This window comes from Corvus kubaryi, unplaced genomic scaffold, assembly GCF_017639235.1.
Source record: "Corvus kubaryi isolate FWS band 111438036 unplaced genomic scaffold, C.kubaryi_AGA036_p1.0 65279, whole genome shotgun sequence".
In the NCBI taxonomy this organism is placed as follows: Eukaryota; Metazoa; Chordata; class Aves; order Passeriformes; family Corvidae; genus Corvus; species Corvus kubaryi.
Genome location: NW_024581886.1, coordinates 91508 through 107532, shown reverse-complemented (window position 1 = coordinate 107532; position 16025 = coordinate 91508). Strand labels below are relative to the sequence as shown.

The 16025-nt window shown below is 50.3% G+C and overlaps 1 protein-coding gene across 1 annotated transcript; it reads right to left on the bottom strand.

Annotated features, from left to right (window-relative positions):
* Positions 1-9754: 9754 nt before the first annotated feature.
* LOC121673203 (cysteinyl leukotriene receptor 1-like) lies at positions 9755-15403 on the bottom strand. Its single transcript, XM_042046309.1, has 2 exons — positions 15357-15403; positions 9755-12911 (listed from the first exon to the last, which is right to left on the bottom strand). Exon 2 carries the CDS (start codon positions 12864-12866, stop codon positions 11829-11831), a length of 1038 nt encoding a protein of 345 aa, XP_041902243.1. The 5' UTR covers positions 12867-12911; positions 15357-15403; the 3' UTR covers positions 9755-11828.
* Between the last annotated feature and the right edge of the window lie 622 nt (positions 15404-16025).

The window sequence follows — 16025 nt, the reverse complement described above, 5'->3', positions numbered from 1 at the left end:
AGGGAGCGGGGCAGGGCAGCCTGGCAAACAAACTTCCCTCAAGCAGCACTTTGCTGGGAGCTGCGCTGGCATCTGCAGGAGCAAACAGCGATGCTGGAGCAGATTTTCCACCCCTGTGTGCTGGCACGGCACCTTCCACACCCCGAGTGTTTTCTCCAGGGGGGGATCGGCTCCACAGGGAGCAAACCAGCACTGTGGGCTGTGCGTTTGGGAAGCAGCACAATGGGAAAAGCCTGAAGGGCACTGGGAGAGGGGGTTTTCCTCAAAGGTCGCCAGGACATGCCTTCTCCTCTGCAGGTGCCCTCATCCCTGTTCCTCGGAATCGCAGGCTCCTGGGATGGTTTGGTAGGGAGGGACCTTAAAACCCATCCAGTTCCTGCCATTGGCAGAGACACCTTCAACTACCCCAGGTTGTTCCAAGCCCCATCCAGCTGCTGTTTCTTTGCTGTTGAACCGCAGAAGCAAATCAACAGCAGCAGCAATGATTTAAGGCTATTAGACACTCACTGGACAAGCAGGTGACACTGGCACAGGGTGGTGCCAGCACCCATGACCAGTTTTGTCCTCTGTGTCACGAAAATTGATGTCATTTTAATTGAAGAAATTACACCGAGTTTGGAGATTTTCTTCTGGCTTCAGTAATATGGCCAGGACTCTCTGCCCTCGCAGTGGTTTTCAGCCCCGGTTCAGTTCTGGTGGTGCCTTACAGCAAAACAAGAGGTGTATTAAGAAGAAAATACAGGTGCTTGGCATCAGTATGGACAGGCTAGAATGGCCTGGCAGGGAAGCCTGGCAGGGGATGGAGGTGGACACCACGTTTTGCTGTCTGTGCTTCTTTCTCCAAGCAGGACCCAGAACCGCCCGAGAACCCTGACTCCACACCAGGAGCTCCTGGCACGGACCTTCTCCCATAAAACCCCACTGAACATCAGCCCTGAATCCACAAACCTGTTGGCACAAAGTCACCATAAAAACCAAACCAAGAGCCCCGCGCAGCCCACAACAAACGCTGCCGGTATTTATGGCTGCTGGAGGTGGCGAGGGATGAAGTTCAGTGCTGGGGAACACCTGGTTTATGATTCCTTCACTCTTTATGTGGCAGAGCCCACAAGCAAACACTGCATGTCCTGACCTCGAGCTGCTCCCACACCTCCCTCTGCCCCATCCTGCAGGTTGGAAGCACAGCAGGGGCTGTTTGGAAAAGGGAATTAAACCCTGGCCCACTGAAGATCTTTCTGTGAGCAGGGAGGAAAAGCTGAGCTCACCCTCATCCCTCTCCTGTGCAGGAGGGAGGGTGGAGCCCCCACCTTGCCACTGGATACCTGTAAATGGTAAAAACCTAGAGTAGGGAGGTTGTTCCTCACTTCTCTCAGCCCCAGTCTGGAGCTGCTGTCACGTGAGGAGAAGGCTGTGGAACACCTGCCTGATCTCTCCCACACACCTTTCCTACTTTCTGCAAGGTCTTTCTGCTCCGTTTCTCCTCAATTTATCCAGCAAAGGCCCCGATAGGAATCAAACATCTCATTTCAGTCCAGTTCCAAACACTGGCTGTGTTTACCCATAGTTCTAGAACTCTTGCACCAAGCCAAGAAGCAAACAAGAAAGACAAAAAAAAACCCAAATCCAAACAGGCTGAAGAACTCTGTGCCTCAAGAAAGTGTTGGGAACGGGCAGGTCCAAGCAGAGGCCTTGGGAAGCAACGTGGCACCTGCTGGGGCTTCTGCTCCAGAGCAGAACGTTCTGCTGCGGAAAACAGGATCTCCTGTGGGATGGAGCCCATCCTGCCTCGCTCCCTGGTGTTGCAACACCCCCAGAGCACAGGGAAGAGGCAGCAGCCATGGCAGCAGCGGGATGGCTCAGGAGCAGGAGCAGAGTTGCTGCCAGGTGGATACAGGGACAGTGCTCCAGCTGACCCAGCCACAGGGACACCAGGGCTGGGTCAGGCCTGCTTACCTGGGAATGTGCTCACAGTTCCGAGTAACTGGAGCCTCAGAAACCAAAACAACCATCATTTAAACACGTTAGAGCTGGAGGATCCTCGTCCTCGCTCTGGTGATGAAAGGAGAAAGCCAAAATAAGTTCATTTATAAGGCTCTTATAAATCAGAGTAAAGCTGTTTAACAAACCATCTCTGATGCGCTTTCCTGCTGCTCTGCATGAAGAGAATGTTTCCAGGATGCTACAGAAGCACCTGAATCCTCTGTTTTTATCCCAAACAGGGGATTTCACTCCCTGGGGTGGGCAGGGGCTCGTTTCCCTGCATGGAATTCAGCTGTGAAAGGTCTTTGGCGAGCAGAACAGGCACCAGAGCCAATGTCTGCAGAACAGAGAGGAGGGGAAGGGCAAAAAAAAAAAAAAAAAGGAAAGAAAACAAGCAGAATAAATCTGAATTGTAACAAAAATTACAGCCTGTATTGAAATCTCCACATTTGGAATTGATTTTTTCCATCAGACAAAAGGCTGAGGGTTCAGTTGTTGAAACCCTGATCTCTTCTTTAACTTGTTCTGAAGGGGCACATCCAGGGGAGCTGCAGGTGAGCCCTCAGCAGTGGAGGACTGATACAACCTGAAGTGTTCCTGTGTCAGGTGCAATGTGATGCTCCTCCCTTTGTTTGGGCTGTTTCCTTCCTGCTGAGCACATGGAGCAGCTTTCCTACCTTTCCACAGGTTCACTTGTTTTTCTGGTTGCTGCCCTTGTTTTAACTCCCCCCACCTGACTTTTAGGGAGTGAAAACCCATTTCCCACCACACTGGCAGCAAAATTTCCCTCAGCTCTGTGCATGGAAGGTTTGATGTCCATCCTTGGGCCGAGAGTGCTGGAAGCTGCGGCACCTTCGGGAAAAGCTGCCCATGCTCCATGATCTGCCTGCTCCCTGTCCACATGGGACTTCAATTGTTTCACTCCAGTTCTCCATTGTCTCTCTTCAGAGCTCTATTTCTTTCCTATCTGGCATTTTCCTCCCTGTCCCCAAACAACCTCTTTTACTTGCTCTCTCCTACAATAACCCCGTTCCTCATGATTGTTTCCATTCCCTTTTTTTTGTTTTATTTTTTATTTTTCACTTGATGGAGGCCTGGGGGCCCCTGCTCTGCACTGGGGGCTCCTCTTCCAGCCACGAAGACGTTGGAGCTGGAGCACCATCGGATCGGTGTCCTCAGCACTGCAGAAGGGACTCTCCCCACTCCAACAAGCATTTTATATCTGATATATATCAGTGCAGAGCCATGAATCAGGTCTGGGATGCAAATAAGAAGCAGCCATATGGCATGAGGCAGTTGGGAGCACTTCAGGCTAAGAGAAAAAAAAAAAACAACCCACCCAGCAAAAGACAGAGATGCAGCTGTGAAGAATTCAAATATTGGCTCCTCCAGGAAACCTCCACGTTGTCTCCATTACTCAAACCTACTTATTTGTTTGGGGGTAATCATCTCCAGTTTGAGATTGGCATGGATCTGGTTTCCCACCCTCAGAGGGAAGGTCCAAGCACTGATATTCCATGTGAGGTGGTGGCACGAGGAGCATTTCTCAGCTGGCAGAGCAGATCTCCGGGAGACAACCTGTGAGTAGAATTATCGAGGACACTTTAGGAGAGAAAGCAGAAAAAAACCCCACACTGGCCCCTTCCCATCTTCCCCATCTTCTCTTGCTATGAAAAATCCTCCTCGCTGCCTTCCCTGCTGCTGTGCCTGGTGCTGGAGGCTGCTGGGAGTGGGGAGCTTGGGAAGCCCTTCCAAAGGCTCTGCTCCAGGAGCGCTGGCTTTGCCATTCCCCTGCTCTGGAGAAGGGACTTGGTGGCTCCAGAGGCTGCAAATGGGACTGGAGCAGCTGCCAGCTGGGGTCATCCATGGGGATGGATGTGGGGATTGTCTGTGATGCTCCAGCAGTGAATTTTCCAATCATCTGTGAGAAAAGCAGAAGGAATAAAGGGAGGTGGAAGTGGAGTATGGAGCTGTGACATTTCCTGGGATGTGCCTTGAAGCTGTCTCTGCAGGGCAGTGCTCCTGGCCACCACCCCTGGTGCTCATCCTGAGCTGGTGGTGAGCTCAGGATGAACTTTCCAGCTGGACAAGGTGGTGGAGAGTGGCGTGGTGCTCCAGCATCAACCCCTGCCCCTCTGCTTCACTTGCACACCAGGAATAAGTCACTTCCGGCACTCAGGAGTCCCGACTTGTTAGGGGTGAGATAATGGGTGAGATAAGCACAACAGGAGGAGGGCAAATTTGTGTGGGGGGTGAGAACTCCTGTGTGCCAGGAAGGGATTTGGGACCTCTGATCCCAGAGTTCCTCTGCCTTGGCAAGGGATGAGGTGGCTTCCAGCAGTGGCATTGCCCCATTCCCACCTCCTGAGACAATGTGTTTGAACCACCTCGTGCAGTAAAAAGCTTGGAATGACTCTCTTTGATCTTTTTCATGCTCAACATTTCTACTGGAGCCAGGGGAAAGCCTCCAAACATGGAATATTTGTACCTGGGAATGGTCTCCTGTGACCGGTCACCCCGGAGAGCCACCAAATCCTTCCCCCAGTGACACGTCACCTCAGTGCCTGTTCCAAAAGTTTCTCTAAAAACAAACACACGTTGAGAGAACTACAGGACTCTTGTTCCATTAAAAATGAAGCAACATGCTTTTCACTTCCCCTCTTTGCTGTTACTTCATCTTTTCTCCCCAAACGGTGCCAGCAGTGTCCTCGGGCAGCGCGTGTGGGACATGCGCAGGGCTGGCCTTTTGTCACGGTGTCACTCAGCGAGGTTTGTTAATCCCTGCTCTTCCCAAAGGTTACGTGGCTTTAAAATCCTCCTTCTGATGGATAAAATGCTGTCAGCGCCTCCTTAGGGGGCCCTGACTCCTTTAGCTTTGGGAAAAGGGATGGAAAATGCCTCACCAACATCAGGGTCTTGCTCAGCGTTGCCTTTTCACCGCTGCCCGTGGTTGTCCTATTAATGTATTTATATATAAAATCAAACAAAATCAATCAATAAAAGTCCTTAAATATAGATCTCTCCATCCAAAAGGAGCCCAAACTGTGTTTGTGTGAGCTAGAATGGCAAGGTGGTGCTCTCCTGTGGTGTCGCTGTACTGAACTTAAGGAAAAGCCCCTGAAGTTCAACATAAAATAGAAACAAAAATATTCCCCAATTTACTATTTTCTCAGCCCAAATTCTCCCTCTCCCTACAACCCCTGCAGCTTGTATTGACATAATTCTTGTAGTTTGGATAAAGAGCTGGTATTTTGTCAAAATTTCAATTTGCCAGGGAAAGCAGGGATGAAGCATTTATGGAATTACATTTGGGGTAGAAACTTCAGCTTTAACTTTGCGTTATCACTCTCCTTGGCTCATGGGAGGGCAGTATTTTTCTGGCTGTGTTGTTTTTCTAGCTTTGGTGGCTAATCAACCATATTTCTACTTTTCCCAGCTTCCTTCTAAGAGTCACTTTACCCATGAATTGTGCCCTCTCTGAGTATGAAGTGTAAGAGCTGCCTCCTCCTCCAGCAGTCCTTGTTGAAACACAGTTGTTTCAGAGGAACATCCAGTAGAAATAAACAGGGAAAAATCAAAATATACAGCTCTGCTGAGGGGTCAGTGCTGGTGGAGGAGGCCACGAGCTCAGGCACCTCGCTGGAAGCTGTGGAGGCTGATGAGATCCGTGCCTGAGTTTACATAAGCTCAGTGTAATATCGGAGGTTTGCTGGGGTTGTTTCATCAGCAGAATCCCCACCATGGGAAAGAGTCACCATAATTAGACATTTAATTTGAGTTGAATCATTGGTGCCACTTTCTGCGGCTCTGGGTGCTCCTGCTCAGCACTGCCCAGTGCTTCCAGTGTCCTCTGCCACGGGCAGATGCACCAGGGACGTCTGCTGGTGCATCAGAACAACCTCGGATTCTATTGATTAGTTTTAGTTTTAATTACAGTGGGAGCAAACTCTACCGTCAGCTGGTGTGAGTGGCACAATTTGGATCTGAACAGGCTCCTGACAGATCCCAGGAGGATCTACCCTGGGAGCTGAGGATATGCAGGACTGTCCCCCAGGGCTTTGACATCCGTTCCTCAGCACCTCTGTTCCATTAGTTCACATCCTTGAGGGCTCTTTTTCCTCCCACAGGATGTGATTAACCCTGACTGGAGTCATCACACTGCATCCCGAGAGGAAAATCCACCTGAGCTCAGCCTCTGCCCCCCTCCAGTCCTGCCCAGTCTGGGATTCCTCATGCATGGCTTGGGAATCTTCTCCGGGACAGGTCTGGACCACCTCAGCACTGGGGCTGGGCTGCCCTTGCTGAGGGGTCTCAGCCTTGCTCCAGTCTCTTCTCTGGAGCTGGGGACCGCAAGCCCTTCCCCACAGGTGAGGATGCTGCTCCAGGTTTGTAGGGAAGCTGCTGCCCTGCCCTTCCCACCGGAGCACTGGGAAAGGGCGAGGAGGAACCCAAAGCAGCTCTGGAGTCCTGTGAACCTCTGGCACAGTGAGTCGGGGTGACGAAGGACGTGAGGATTGTGGGAGGAGATGCTGCTGACAGGAGGCAGCGGCTCAAGGCCAGTTTGGGGGAACTTTTCATTCCACTTTCCTTGAAAATTCGTGGTGAAAGGGCAGTGTAGCATTTTCCAGCCCTCACTCATGTAAGCAGCTTCCTGCCGTGAGTAACGTGGGGAGGACAGGGCAGAGAGAAGGGGCTGTCTCAGGGTTACTCAGAAAGGAAATAAAGCCTCTGTGATCCTGGGACAGATGCAATTCTAACAGTCCAGCCACAGGCTGCCTTTTGCAATAACTGCTCCCAAACCCAGCAGCTTCGAGTCAGCCTTTTGCAGCGTCCTGGGCTGGCCGGACAAAACACCTGCAGGAACCTCCTGTCCTGTGTGGAGAGAGATTCCCACAGCAGGGACATGGTGACATTGTCCTAGAACCCTGCAGATGTTACTGGGGGGCTCATGGGGCTGCAGGGAGCCTTAGAATCATAAAATACCCTAAGCTGGAAGGGACCCACAAGGATCAGAGTCCAGCTCCTGGCTCTGCACAGACCCCCCAGCAATCCCACCCTGTGCACCCCTGGGAGCGGTGTCCAAGCGCTCCTGGAGCTCTGGCAGCCTTGGGGCTGTGACCATTCCCTGGGGAGCCTGGGCAGTGTCCAGAACCTTCTGGGGGAAGAACCTTTTCCTAGAATCCAGCCTAAACCTGGCCTGACACAGCTCCATCCATTCCCTGGGGTCCTGCCCCTCTCACAGGGAGCAGAGATTGGAGCTGCCCCTCAGGAGGAGCTGCAGCTCCTGAGGAGTCTCCCCTCAGTCCCCTCTTCTCCAGGTGGAGCAACCCAAGTGACCTCAGCCTTGCTGAATTTAAACTCAAGCAGATCACCAGGGAGTCGTGCTCCTCACAAATAAAGGGATTTTAACAGGCCAAACCCAAACCGAACTCTGTTTAGTCTTTGCCACCCCCAGCAGAGACCTGCAGCAGTGATCCTGGACTTGGAGTTTTTATTTATGATGAACATCGTGGGATTTTGCTACCTCCTTCTATCCCCAACCCGGTGAAGATCCATAGGAATGTATTTATTGACCTAACAAAGGGCCCTTGCTTTGCTCCCGGAGCAGCCTGGTTTCCTCTGAAGCGTAAGAAACCACATTGACAGGAACAAAACGGGCACATTTCCCCCTCCAGTGAAGTCTGCAAATATTCCAAATAGCTGTTTGTACGTGTGGCCGCTCGCAGAGCTGGAATTAAGAGTTTGGGAGAAGCAGGATTGAGTTCCCAACCTTGCTGATCCCAAGAGGGATTTGTAACCCCAAGTATCAGGCTGGGCTTTTCATCCTCGGGTTTGCTTTCAGCAATGTTTCTAAGACATTTTATTGCTTACTGAATGTTTCAAAGACATTTTAGTGCTGATGGTATTTTAGAATCTGATGGGCTTTCCTTCATTTTTGCTTCTTAATTTTTGCCCCTTACCAGGTCATACCCTGTGTAGGTGAAGGATTAAAGGGCCTGGTGTTCTCCGTGCTGCCACGTGGGAGAAACCCCTTTCCCAATGTCAGACCACAGTGGAAATGGGGAACAAAAAGCTAAGTTAAGATTCAGCTGGAGAATTAACTCCTGCTAAGGGACCCAGAGCTTCTCAGTGCACAGATCTCTGGGGAATCCAGGCAGTGGGAATGGATTGAGCCCCTCCAGCCCCAAAATACGTGCCCAGGGATGGGGGGGGTGGGAAGGGGGGGCAGGAGGCACCATGCTCAGAGTGGGAATGAGAGGAAATCTCTCTTTATTGCTAGTGCTTGGACTTTATTGCTCATTAAACTGAAGGGCTGTTGGCTTCTCACATCCTGCAGGAGTTTTATGGGGAAGCAGTTTATGGAATAAGGGTGGGCTCATCCCATGGGCAGTTTTTGAACTTCCCAGCTGTGCCTGTGGGGCAGCTCCCTTTCCTTTGGTGGGAGACAGGCAGGACCATTCCATTGTCATATAGATAACCAGTGTCTGGCAGAGCTTTTCACCCACAGCTGTACTGGTTTGGTCAGAAATAACCCTCCCAGACACACCCAGGCCAAACTGTCATGAGGAGGTGATGCCCAAGGGCTGTACTCACCATCAGCTCCCAGATCCATACTGGGACAGTCATCCTATGGAAAATCAGTGGTTTTTAGGCAAAGTCAAGTGTGCAGTTGGAGCCCAAGGCAGGAGGAGGACACTGGGTCCTCCCGTGGCTGTGTCCTTCCCAGCTGGAGCATCCACCCTGAAAAATAGGAAAAACCAAAAGGAAAGCAGAGAGGGAAACCCAAAGATTGTGAAATAAAATGCAGGCAGGGGTGGGAGGGGAGGAACGAGGGGGTCAACACCAGAGGAAGCAGGACAGGAGAGGAGCTGGGGCTGGACTAAATAAAAAGAGGAAACCTCGGCAGCCACAGGCGGCCGCTCCGGGAGTGGCTCAGCACTAGGGGACACCCTCGGACCAGAAACTGCAGCAGAAAAAGCCCAGTTTCAAGCAAAAACTCAACCCATTCACTTTCGTTTTCTCTGTAGCTGCACCAGGGTGACACTTGGTCCCCTCTTCCCAGCTCCTGTCACGCTGCGCAGCCCCTAAAACCACCGCAACTCCTAACTTGCCTCATCCCAGTAACAATTCCTGTTTCTCTGCACAGCTTTCTCTCCAGGTTCCTACTCCTGAGCAAAACCTGCCCGGGATGTGCCGCCAGGGTGGCACTTTTCTGTGTCCCCAGGGCAGGGACATCGCCCGGCTGGCACCCACAGCTGATGGCAAAGTCCTTCCTCACCGCTCTGGGCTGGAGCTTTATAAGTGAACAGCCCCTGCACCTGCTTTGGGAAAAGCCCAGGAGAAAACGTTCCCTCAGAAGGTTTCCTCAGCAGAGTTTTCTGTGCAGGAACCTGGATTTGTGATGTGTCACCACACAAAACAGACAAAAAATGCCCCTCACCAAGAGAATCCCTGCCCTCCAAGTTTCTTCCAAATGTTTTCTGGCTGTAAATCCCAATTTATCCAGGTTCCAGCTGCTTTTTGTTGGGCTGCTCCACCTCTGCAAGGGCTACCAAGACCATCAGAAGTCTTGAAGCCCTTGAAGTTTTGGCTCTAACACGTCCCCAGACAGCAGCTCCAAGTGGTGGCCTGAATCCAGGGAAGTTGGGCTACGGCAAAGGCCAGTTTGACTGGAGCAAAGTAACTCCCCCAACATCTCAGCAACATCTGTGCTTCTCTAAGTGTTTATTACACCACCATAAATTATTATTATTTAGCAAATATTACACCCTGGTGCTGTGTGCAAGTAAAATTTTATTGTAGGGAAGAAGAATCTTTAACAGAGACTTTATAACAAGCCATAGAAAAAACAGTCATTAAAATTTCACTTGCAATGTTTCCATTTCATTTTCAGGAATGTTTTTTAAAACAGGCTTTCCTATTGCACAAAAAAAAGAGAAAGAAAAAAGCTGCCATTTCCTTTGCCATTACCATTGTCTCATTCAAATAAAAAAAAAGGCAAAGGGTTAAAAAAATACCTCTGGTACAATAAAAATGCTTTGCAATATATACATACATATATATATACACATTTAGCTTTACTGTTCAGTATATTAAACTTTAGGAATGGACATATTATTCCTGCATATTCTGAAACTCTGTTTCCCATGAGGATTTTTATTTACAGTTGCACAATGCCTTTAAAGCCTTGAGACACAAGTGGACTACTCAATGCTGACCCCTGAAAAGGAGTTTTAGCCAATTCTTCCACTTTTTCCCTGAAAAAATTGGAAATCCTTCCAATTCCTTTCCCTGAATGATTTGCAGTTCTGGCTTTGAACTCTTGGCTCTGCCCTCTGGGGGTTTATGGGGTCTCTAACTCTCCTCTACAGCAGCAGCTTTCAGCCCTCTGCCACTTTATCCTTCAAATTTAACAAAGGAATTTCAGATCTCCTTGGAAATTCACATTTGTCCTGCAGGTGAATTTGGTTTTTTAAGTGCCTTTTCTGAGCCAGGGCTGTGAATTCACACTCTAATTATGTGTGCAGATAATTTCTCCAAGCCAAACTCCTTTTGCTCACTGTTATTCTTCACTACTAAAACTGTTTTCTTTATTCCAGATAACATCGAGTAACCATATAATCATAAATACCATATCCAAACACACTTGCTGTTCATTTATCGACTCCTTCTCCAACTGAGAGCTTTGATCCTACAAGAATTTCTATTTCTGCTGGGATGTGTTGCAGATCTCTGGCCAGGCTCTGCTCCAGCAGAGGCAGGAGTGCTACCTTCCTGCAGATCTCCTGGAAAAGTACGGGAATGTTTCTCTCCATCTAAGAGTTTGAAGTTTTTCTTTACAGAAGAAACATGGCCCCATGTTTTTTCAGCATTACATCTCATCCAGACTCAGATTTTGGATCTCCAGCTCTTCCTAAAGATCTTTCCAAGGGCCTCGTGTTGCCTCTTTGCTGCCAGGTGTGGGTGAGGTGAACACTCTGGAACAGGATCAAACATCCTAGAGAGAGCTTTATTATTATTAATGTAACACCCTTGGCCAATAGTTGAGAAAGGCAAATCTGACTCTGAGCACGCAGAGCTCCACTTTTACCTAAAACTTCCCCAAAAACTGGAGCGATACTCTGAATTGTGCAGCCATCACTTCAGGACCAGTCCCACTGAAATAAGTTTCCCTCTTATCCTTCTTCCTGAGTTACCCTGCACAGTAGGATACTGCAATTTTACAACTGATCCCACAGATTTTTCTAGAAATCGGGAAAATACTGGCAAATGTGCTGCCCACCAAAGCATCTCGAGCTGCTTGGTGGGGGTGGGAGAGGGGCCCATCCTGATTTGCAGCCAAGGCACAGCCCTGGGAGCCTAAAACACACATAATGATCATAAAAACCAAAATGCAGAGGCAGCTGGGAGCAGGGCAGGAATTATCCCGACCTCGCTGTGTAAATAACTTGGCGGCTGTTTGAAGATCCAGTGAAAACTCTGCCCTCGTTTGTCAGGAGCTCCCCACCCGCTGCAAGCTTTGTTTACATTTCCCACTGGCTTGGGGAATTAATGCTCTTGGAGAGTTGTGGAACGAAGCAAATGCCCAAATACAGCCTTGGAAGGGGCTTTGGGAGTTCAGCAGCAGCTCCACAGTTTGCTGGTGGTGGCTGCTCTGTCCCATGTAGCTCTGGGGGTTCCAGGGGCTGCCCAGCCCCAGCAGTGGCTCTGCCACCAAGTACCACAAACCAGGGACTGTCCACAGTTATTTAACATCAACAAAGGCTTGCAAGCCTCCATCCCATCTTCTGGAAGAGTTCTGAGATCTCAATCCCCCACCAGAACTCTGAGGGGAAGGTTTAACCTCCTTACAGAGGGGCCACTGCTGCCCTTCCATTCTCCCTCTGGCTTTCTCCAAAGGGTTCCTCATCCTTGTCCTTCACAGAGATCTTTTTCCTGAAGGCTTGCGACAAGCTGGAGGAAGATGCCTTCCTCAGCGTGGTGAGTCTCTGCCGGAAGTTGCCCCCGGAGAAGAAGTAGAGGAGGGGGTCAAAGCAGCAGTTGGCAGCGGCCAGGGGCAGGGTGACGACAACGGCTTTCTGCAGGAACACGGTGTCCCCGCAGCCGGGGCCCCGCAGGCGCAGCGCGTGCAGGTGCACCGTGCGCAGGACGTGGTACGGCGTGAAGCTCACCAGGAACGTGGCGGTGACGATGACAATCATGCACACGGCCTTGCGGCGGTTGGCCTCGTTCTTCCGCAGGGAGTTCCGCAGCAGGGTCCGGATGATCATGGTGTAGCAGATGGTGATGACAATGAAAGGGAAGATGAAGCCCACAAAGAGGGCGATGAAATCCAGGATCACCACCAGGTTTGTCTTCTGGGAGTTCTCTGGCGGTTCGAAGCACTTGGTCTTGTTGCCATACTGGTACGTCCCGTTCCGCAGGAAGGGCGCGCTCGTCAGGGTGACAAACACCCAGATGCCAACGCACACAAACTTCGCCTTCTTCTCCGACACCAGGCTGATGTTGCGGACCGGGAAGACGATGGCGATGCAGCGGAAGAAGCTCATGGCCGTCATGAAGAAGATGCTGCAGTAGAGGTTGACGTAGAGCGCGTAGGATGAGAGGCGGCACAGGAAGTCGCTGAAGAACCAGTGGCCCTTGTGCACGTAGTAGATGACGCGCAGGGGCAGGGTGAGCACACACAGGAAGTCGGACAGGGCCAGGTTGAGCATGTAGACCTGGAAGGCCGTTTTCTGCCGGTAGGTGCGGATCAGCACGTACAGCACCACGCCGTTTCCCACAAAGCCCATGATGCTGATCATGGAGTAGAGCGTGGAGTAGACGCTGTTGCGGAAGTCGTCGATGGAGTGGTGGCACGACAGGTTGGGGGACAGCGCTGTCATGGTGCCCGGCTGAGGCACCAGCTCCTCCTGGGGATGGTGTCAGGCCTGGGGGTGAAAACTCAGGTGAGGCAAAGCAGCACAGGAAAATAAGTACCCATAATGAAATAAGAGGAAAAAACCTGTCATCCCACTAACGAGAGAGCTGGGAAGGGATGTGGATCTGATCCATCCCCCACTACATCCACCTTTCTTCACTCATAACAACTGGTTATGAGTGACAAAATGTGACAGTCATGGAATCGCATCACAGGACCATGGAATCCTTACAGCTGGAAAAGGCCCTTGAGATCATCAAGTCCAACCATCAAGCACCACCACCCCGATCACCACTAACCCATGTCCTGATGTGCCACATCCATGTGTTTTGGCACATATGATGGCTCCAGCACCTCCCTGGGCAGCCTGTTCCAGGGTTTGCCCAGCCTTTTGCTGAAGACATTTTTCCTAATATCCAATCTAAACTTCCCCTGGTGCAACTCAAGGCCAAGTCCTCAGGACATTAAATTACCAGGAAATCTCTTAACTCCTCACAAACTGAGGCAGCTACTCAGTAAAACAGCAGAGAGGGATAATGAAGGTGACAACAGCACTATGGAATTTAAAATAGGAGGAGCAGTCCTGGACCCTAATAACTGTTCAGCCCTGACTCTCCTCTTTTTTTTATTAATTTTCAGTTTCTAATGGTTCAAACGTGGAACCTCCCTTGCAGCCTGAGACCATGAAAAGCTGCAAGATCAGAACTGCAGGAAAAGAGCCAGCTGAAAAAACACGACACCACAACAACAACAAAAGCAGAAGCTGGGTCAAGATCAGCCATGACAACCCACAACTGTACCATGAAAATGCTCAAATTTGCTGTTAAATGTATTTTCATCCATAAAAATAACTTGGCAGCATTAGAGTTTCTGTCTGTCCCTGGGATTTACTGAAGTCAGGATTCAGAACCCCTCTAGGATGCTCAAGGCTTCCACGTGTCAGTCAAATTTCAGCTATTTTGGTGTTTGTACTCTTTCAAAAGAGTCCTTTGGTTATCTACAATGCACAAATGACCCAAAGCTCAGCAGGTGTCAGCGAGGGGACTGTCACCACCGAGGGTACAGGGGGTGATGTTCACTAAAAATCCTCATTGGACTGCACAAAGCCACCAGTCCATGTGTCAAGGACCTTTTATGCTTTAATATATAATGGCCTTAAGTCCAGCAACCAGCCCACAATTTAAAAAACGACTCAAGGTATTTGTCCAAAAGACAAGCAAGACTTGTTTTCTATTGAATTTCTAAACACAATTTGAGTTTTGCAACCAAAAGGAAACCTGGTGATCACAATCAAACTGCTCAAGTGTGAGAGAACATCACACCCAGAAATGTATCTGTGAAAAACAACAAGAATCCCACAAAACAGCATTTCCCAGCTGAGGGAAATCATATTTACATTTGCAACGTGAATTGAAGGCAAATATTGCTTCTGCCACTTTTTTATTTCTACAGTCACGGTTCACCAAACCATTTATTTGTGTGTTGGTGAATTCAGCTCACTGGGAATGTGCACAAGTGAAAGGGAACCACAAAGGATGAGAAAACGTTCCCAAAGGGAACAAAACCCTAAACAACTGCTATTCTCCCAGTCTGATGCAGCACAGATAAATCTAGAGTTTGTCATAGAATCACAGACTGGTTTGTGTTGGAAAGAACATTAAAGCTCATCCCATTCCACCCCTGCCCTGGGCAGGGACACCTTCCACTAGCCCAGGTTGCTCCAAGCCCCATCCAACCTGGCCCTGGACACTTCCAGGGATCCAGGGGCAGCCACAGCTTCTCTGGGAACCCTGTGCCAGTGTCTCAAAGGGAAAAATTTCTTTCCATATCCCATCTAACCCTGGCAGTGGGAAGCCATTCCCTGTGTCCTGTCCCTCCATCCCTTGTCCCAAGTCCCTCTCCAGCTCTCCTGGAGCTGCTTTAGGCACTGGAAGGGGCTCTGAGCTCTCCCTGGAGCCTTCTTCTCTCCAGGTGAACACCCCCAGCTCTCCCAGCCTGGCTCCAGAGCAGAGGGGCTCCAGCCCTCGGAGCATCTCTGGCCCCCAGTAGATTACACTCAATTTAACTGCACAACTCAAAAGCACAAAATCGCTGCTGTCGCTCGTTCCAAGCACGAACACGAAGCGTCCCCATCCCGAGGAACGCTCCGGGCGCTGCATTCCCCCTTCGGAGAGGGACGGGAATGCCCCAAAACACCAAACGCCCCTCACAAGCCCCAAATCCGCTCTGCGAGGGGACGGAGCGGGGGCACAGGACAGGAATGGAGCGATCAGCCGCTAATTAACGCCGCAGCTCATTAGCGGCGCGGCTGCGCTCCGGGGGATATAGAGCGGCTCAAACTGGGACATGGCCAAGCGGCGGGCACCGAGGCAAAGCTCCCACCCCTCAGCCCGAGACCCCGCAGCCCCAGTGCAGCCCCAGTGCAGCCCCAGTGCAGCCCCAGTGCAGCCCTTACCGGAGCGCTGCGGGGTCGGAGCGGGCGCGATCGGTCCCAGGCGCGCCCCCGCCGCTCTTAAAACGGGGCGCGCCCCCGGCCCCGCCCCCGGCCCCGCCCCGGCCCCATCGTGACTCCGAAACCTTCAGCTTTTCCAGAGTTTTCCCACCTTCCTAGGAAATAACACTTGAAAGCATCCCAGCCGTGCCCACGCCCCCTAGTCTGGTGTGAACTGACGGGGTCCCCTCCCTGGTTTTGTTCTGGGAGTAATTTACTCCTGCTTGTAACTGGCAGGGAGCTCATCTCTGATATCAGAGCTAGCAACCTTGTTTAGAAATAGTTTTTATGAGACTTTTCGATTTTGGTCTCATCGGAGGGAAACCAGAATTCTCATGAATTTAGCAGTCTGTTCTTCCAGCATCCCAAAATACAGTTTATTTGTCTCTCTTTTTTTAAACAGCTGTGGCTTTGCAAGAAAAAACCAACCAAACAAACAAAACCAAAAAAAACCAAAAAAAAAATAAAAATAAAAAAAAAAAACCAAACAAAACCAAACAAACTCCAAGGCTGTATCAAATGAAGTATTACTTTTCTCAACTTCGAATATTTTAAGTGTGGGCTGTCCCACCCTGAATTTTCAATTAATTATATTGGCTTTCTTCTGAGGATATATGATATGCTGCTCCCACC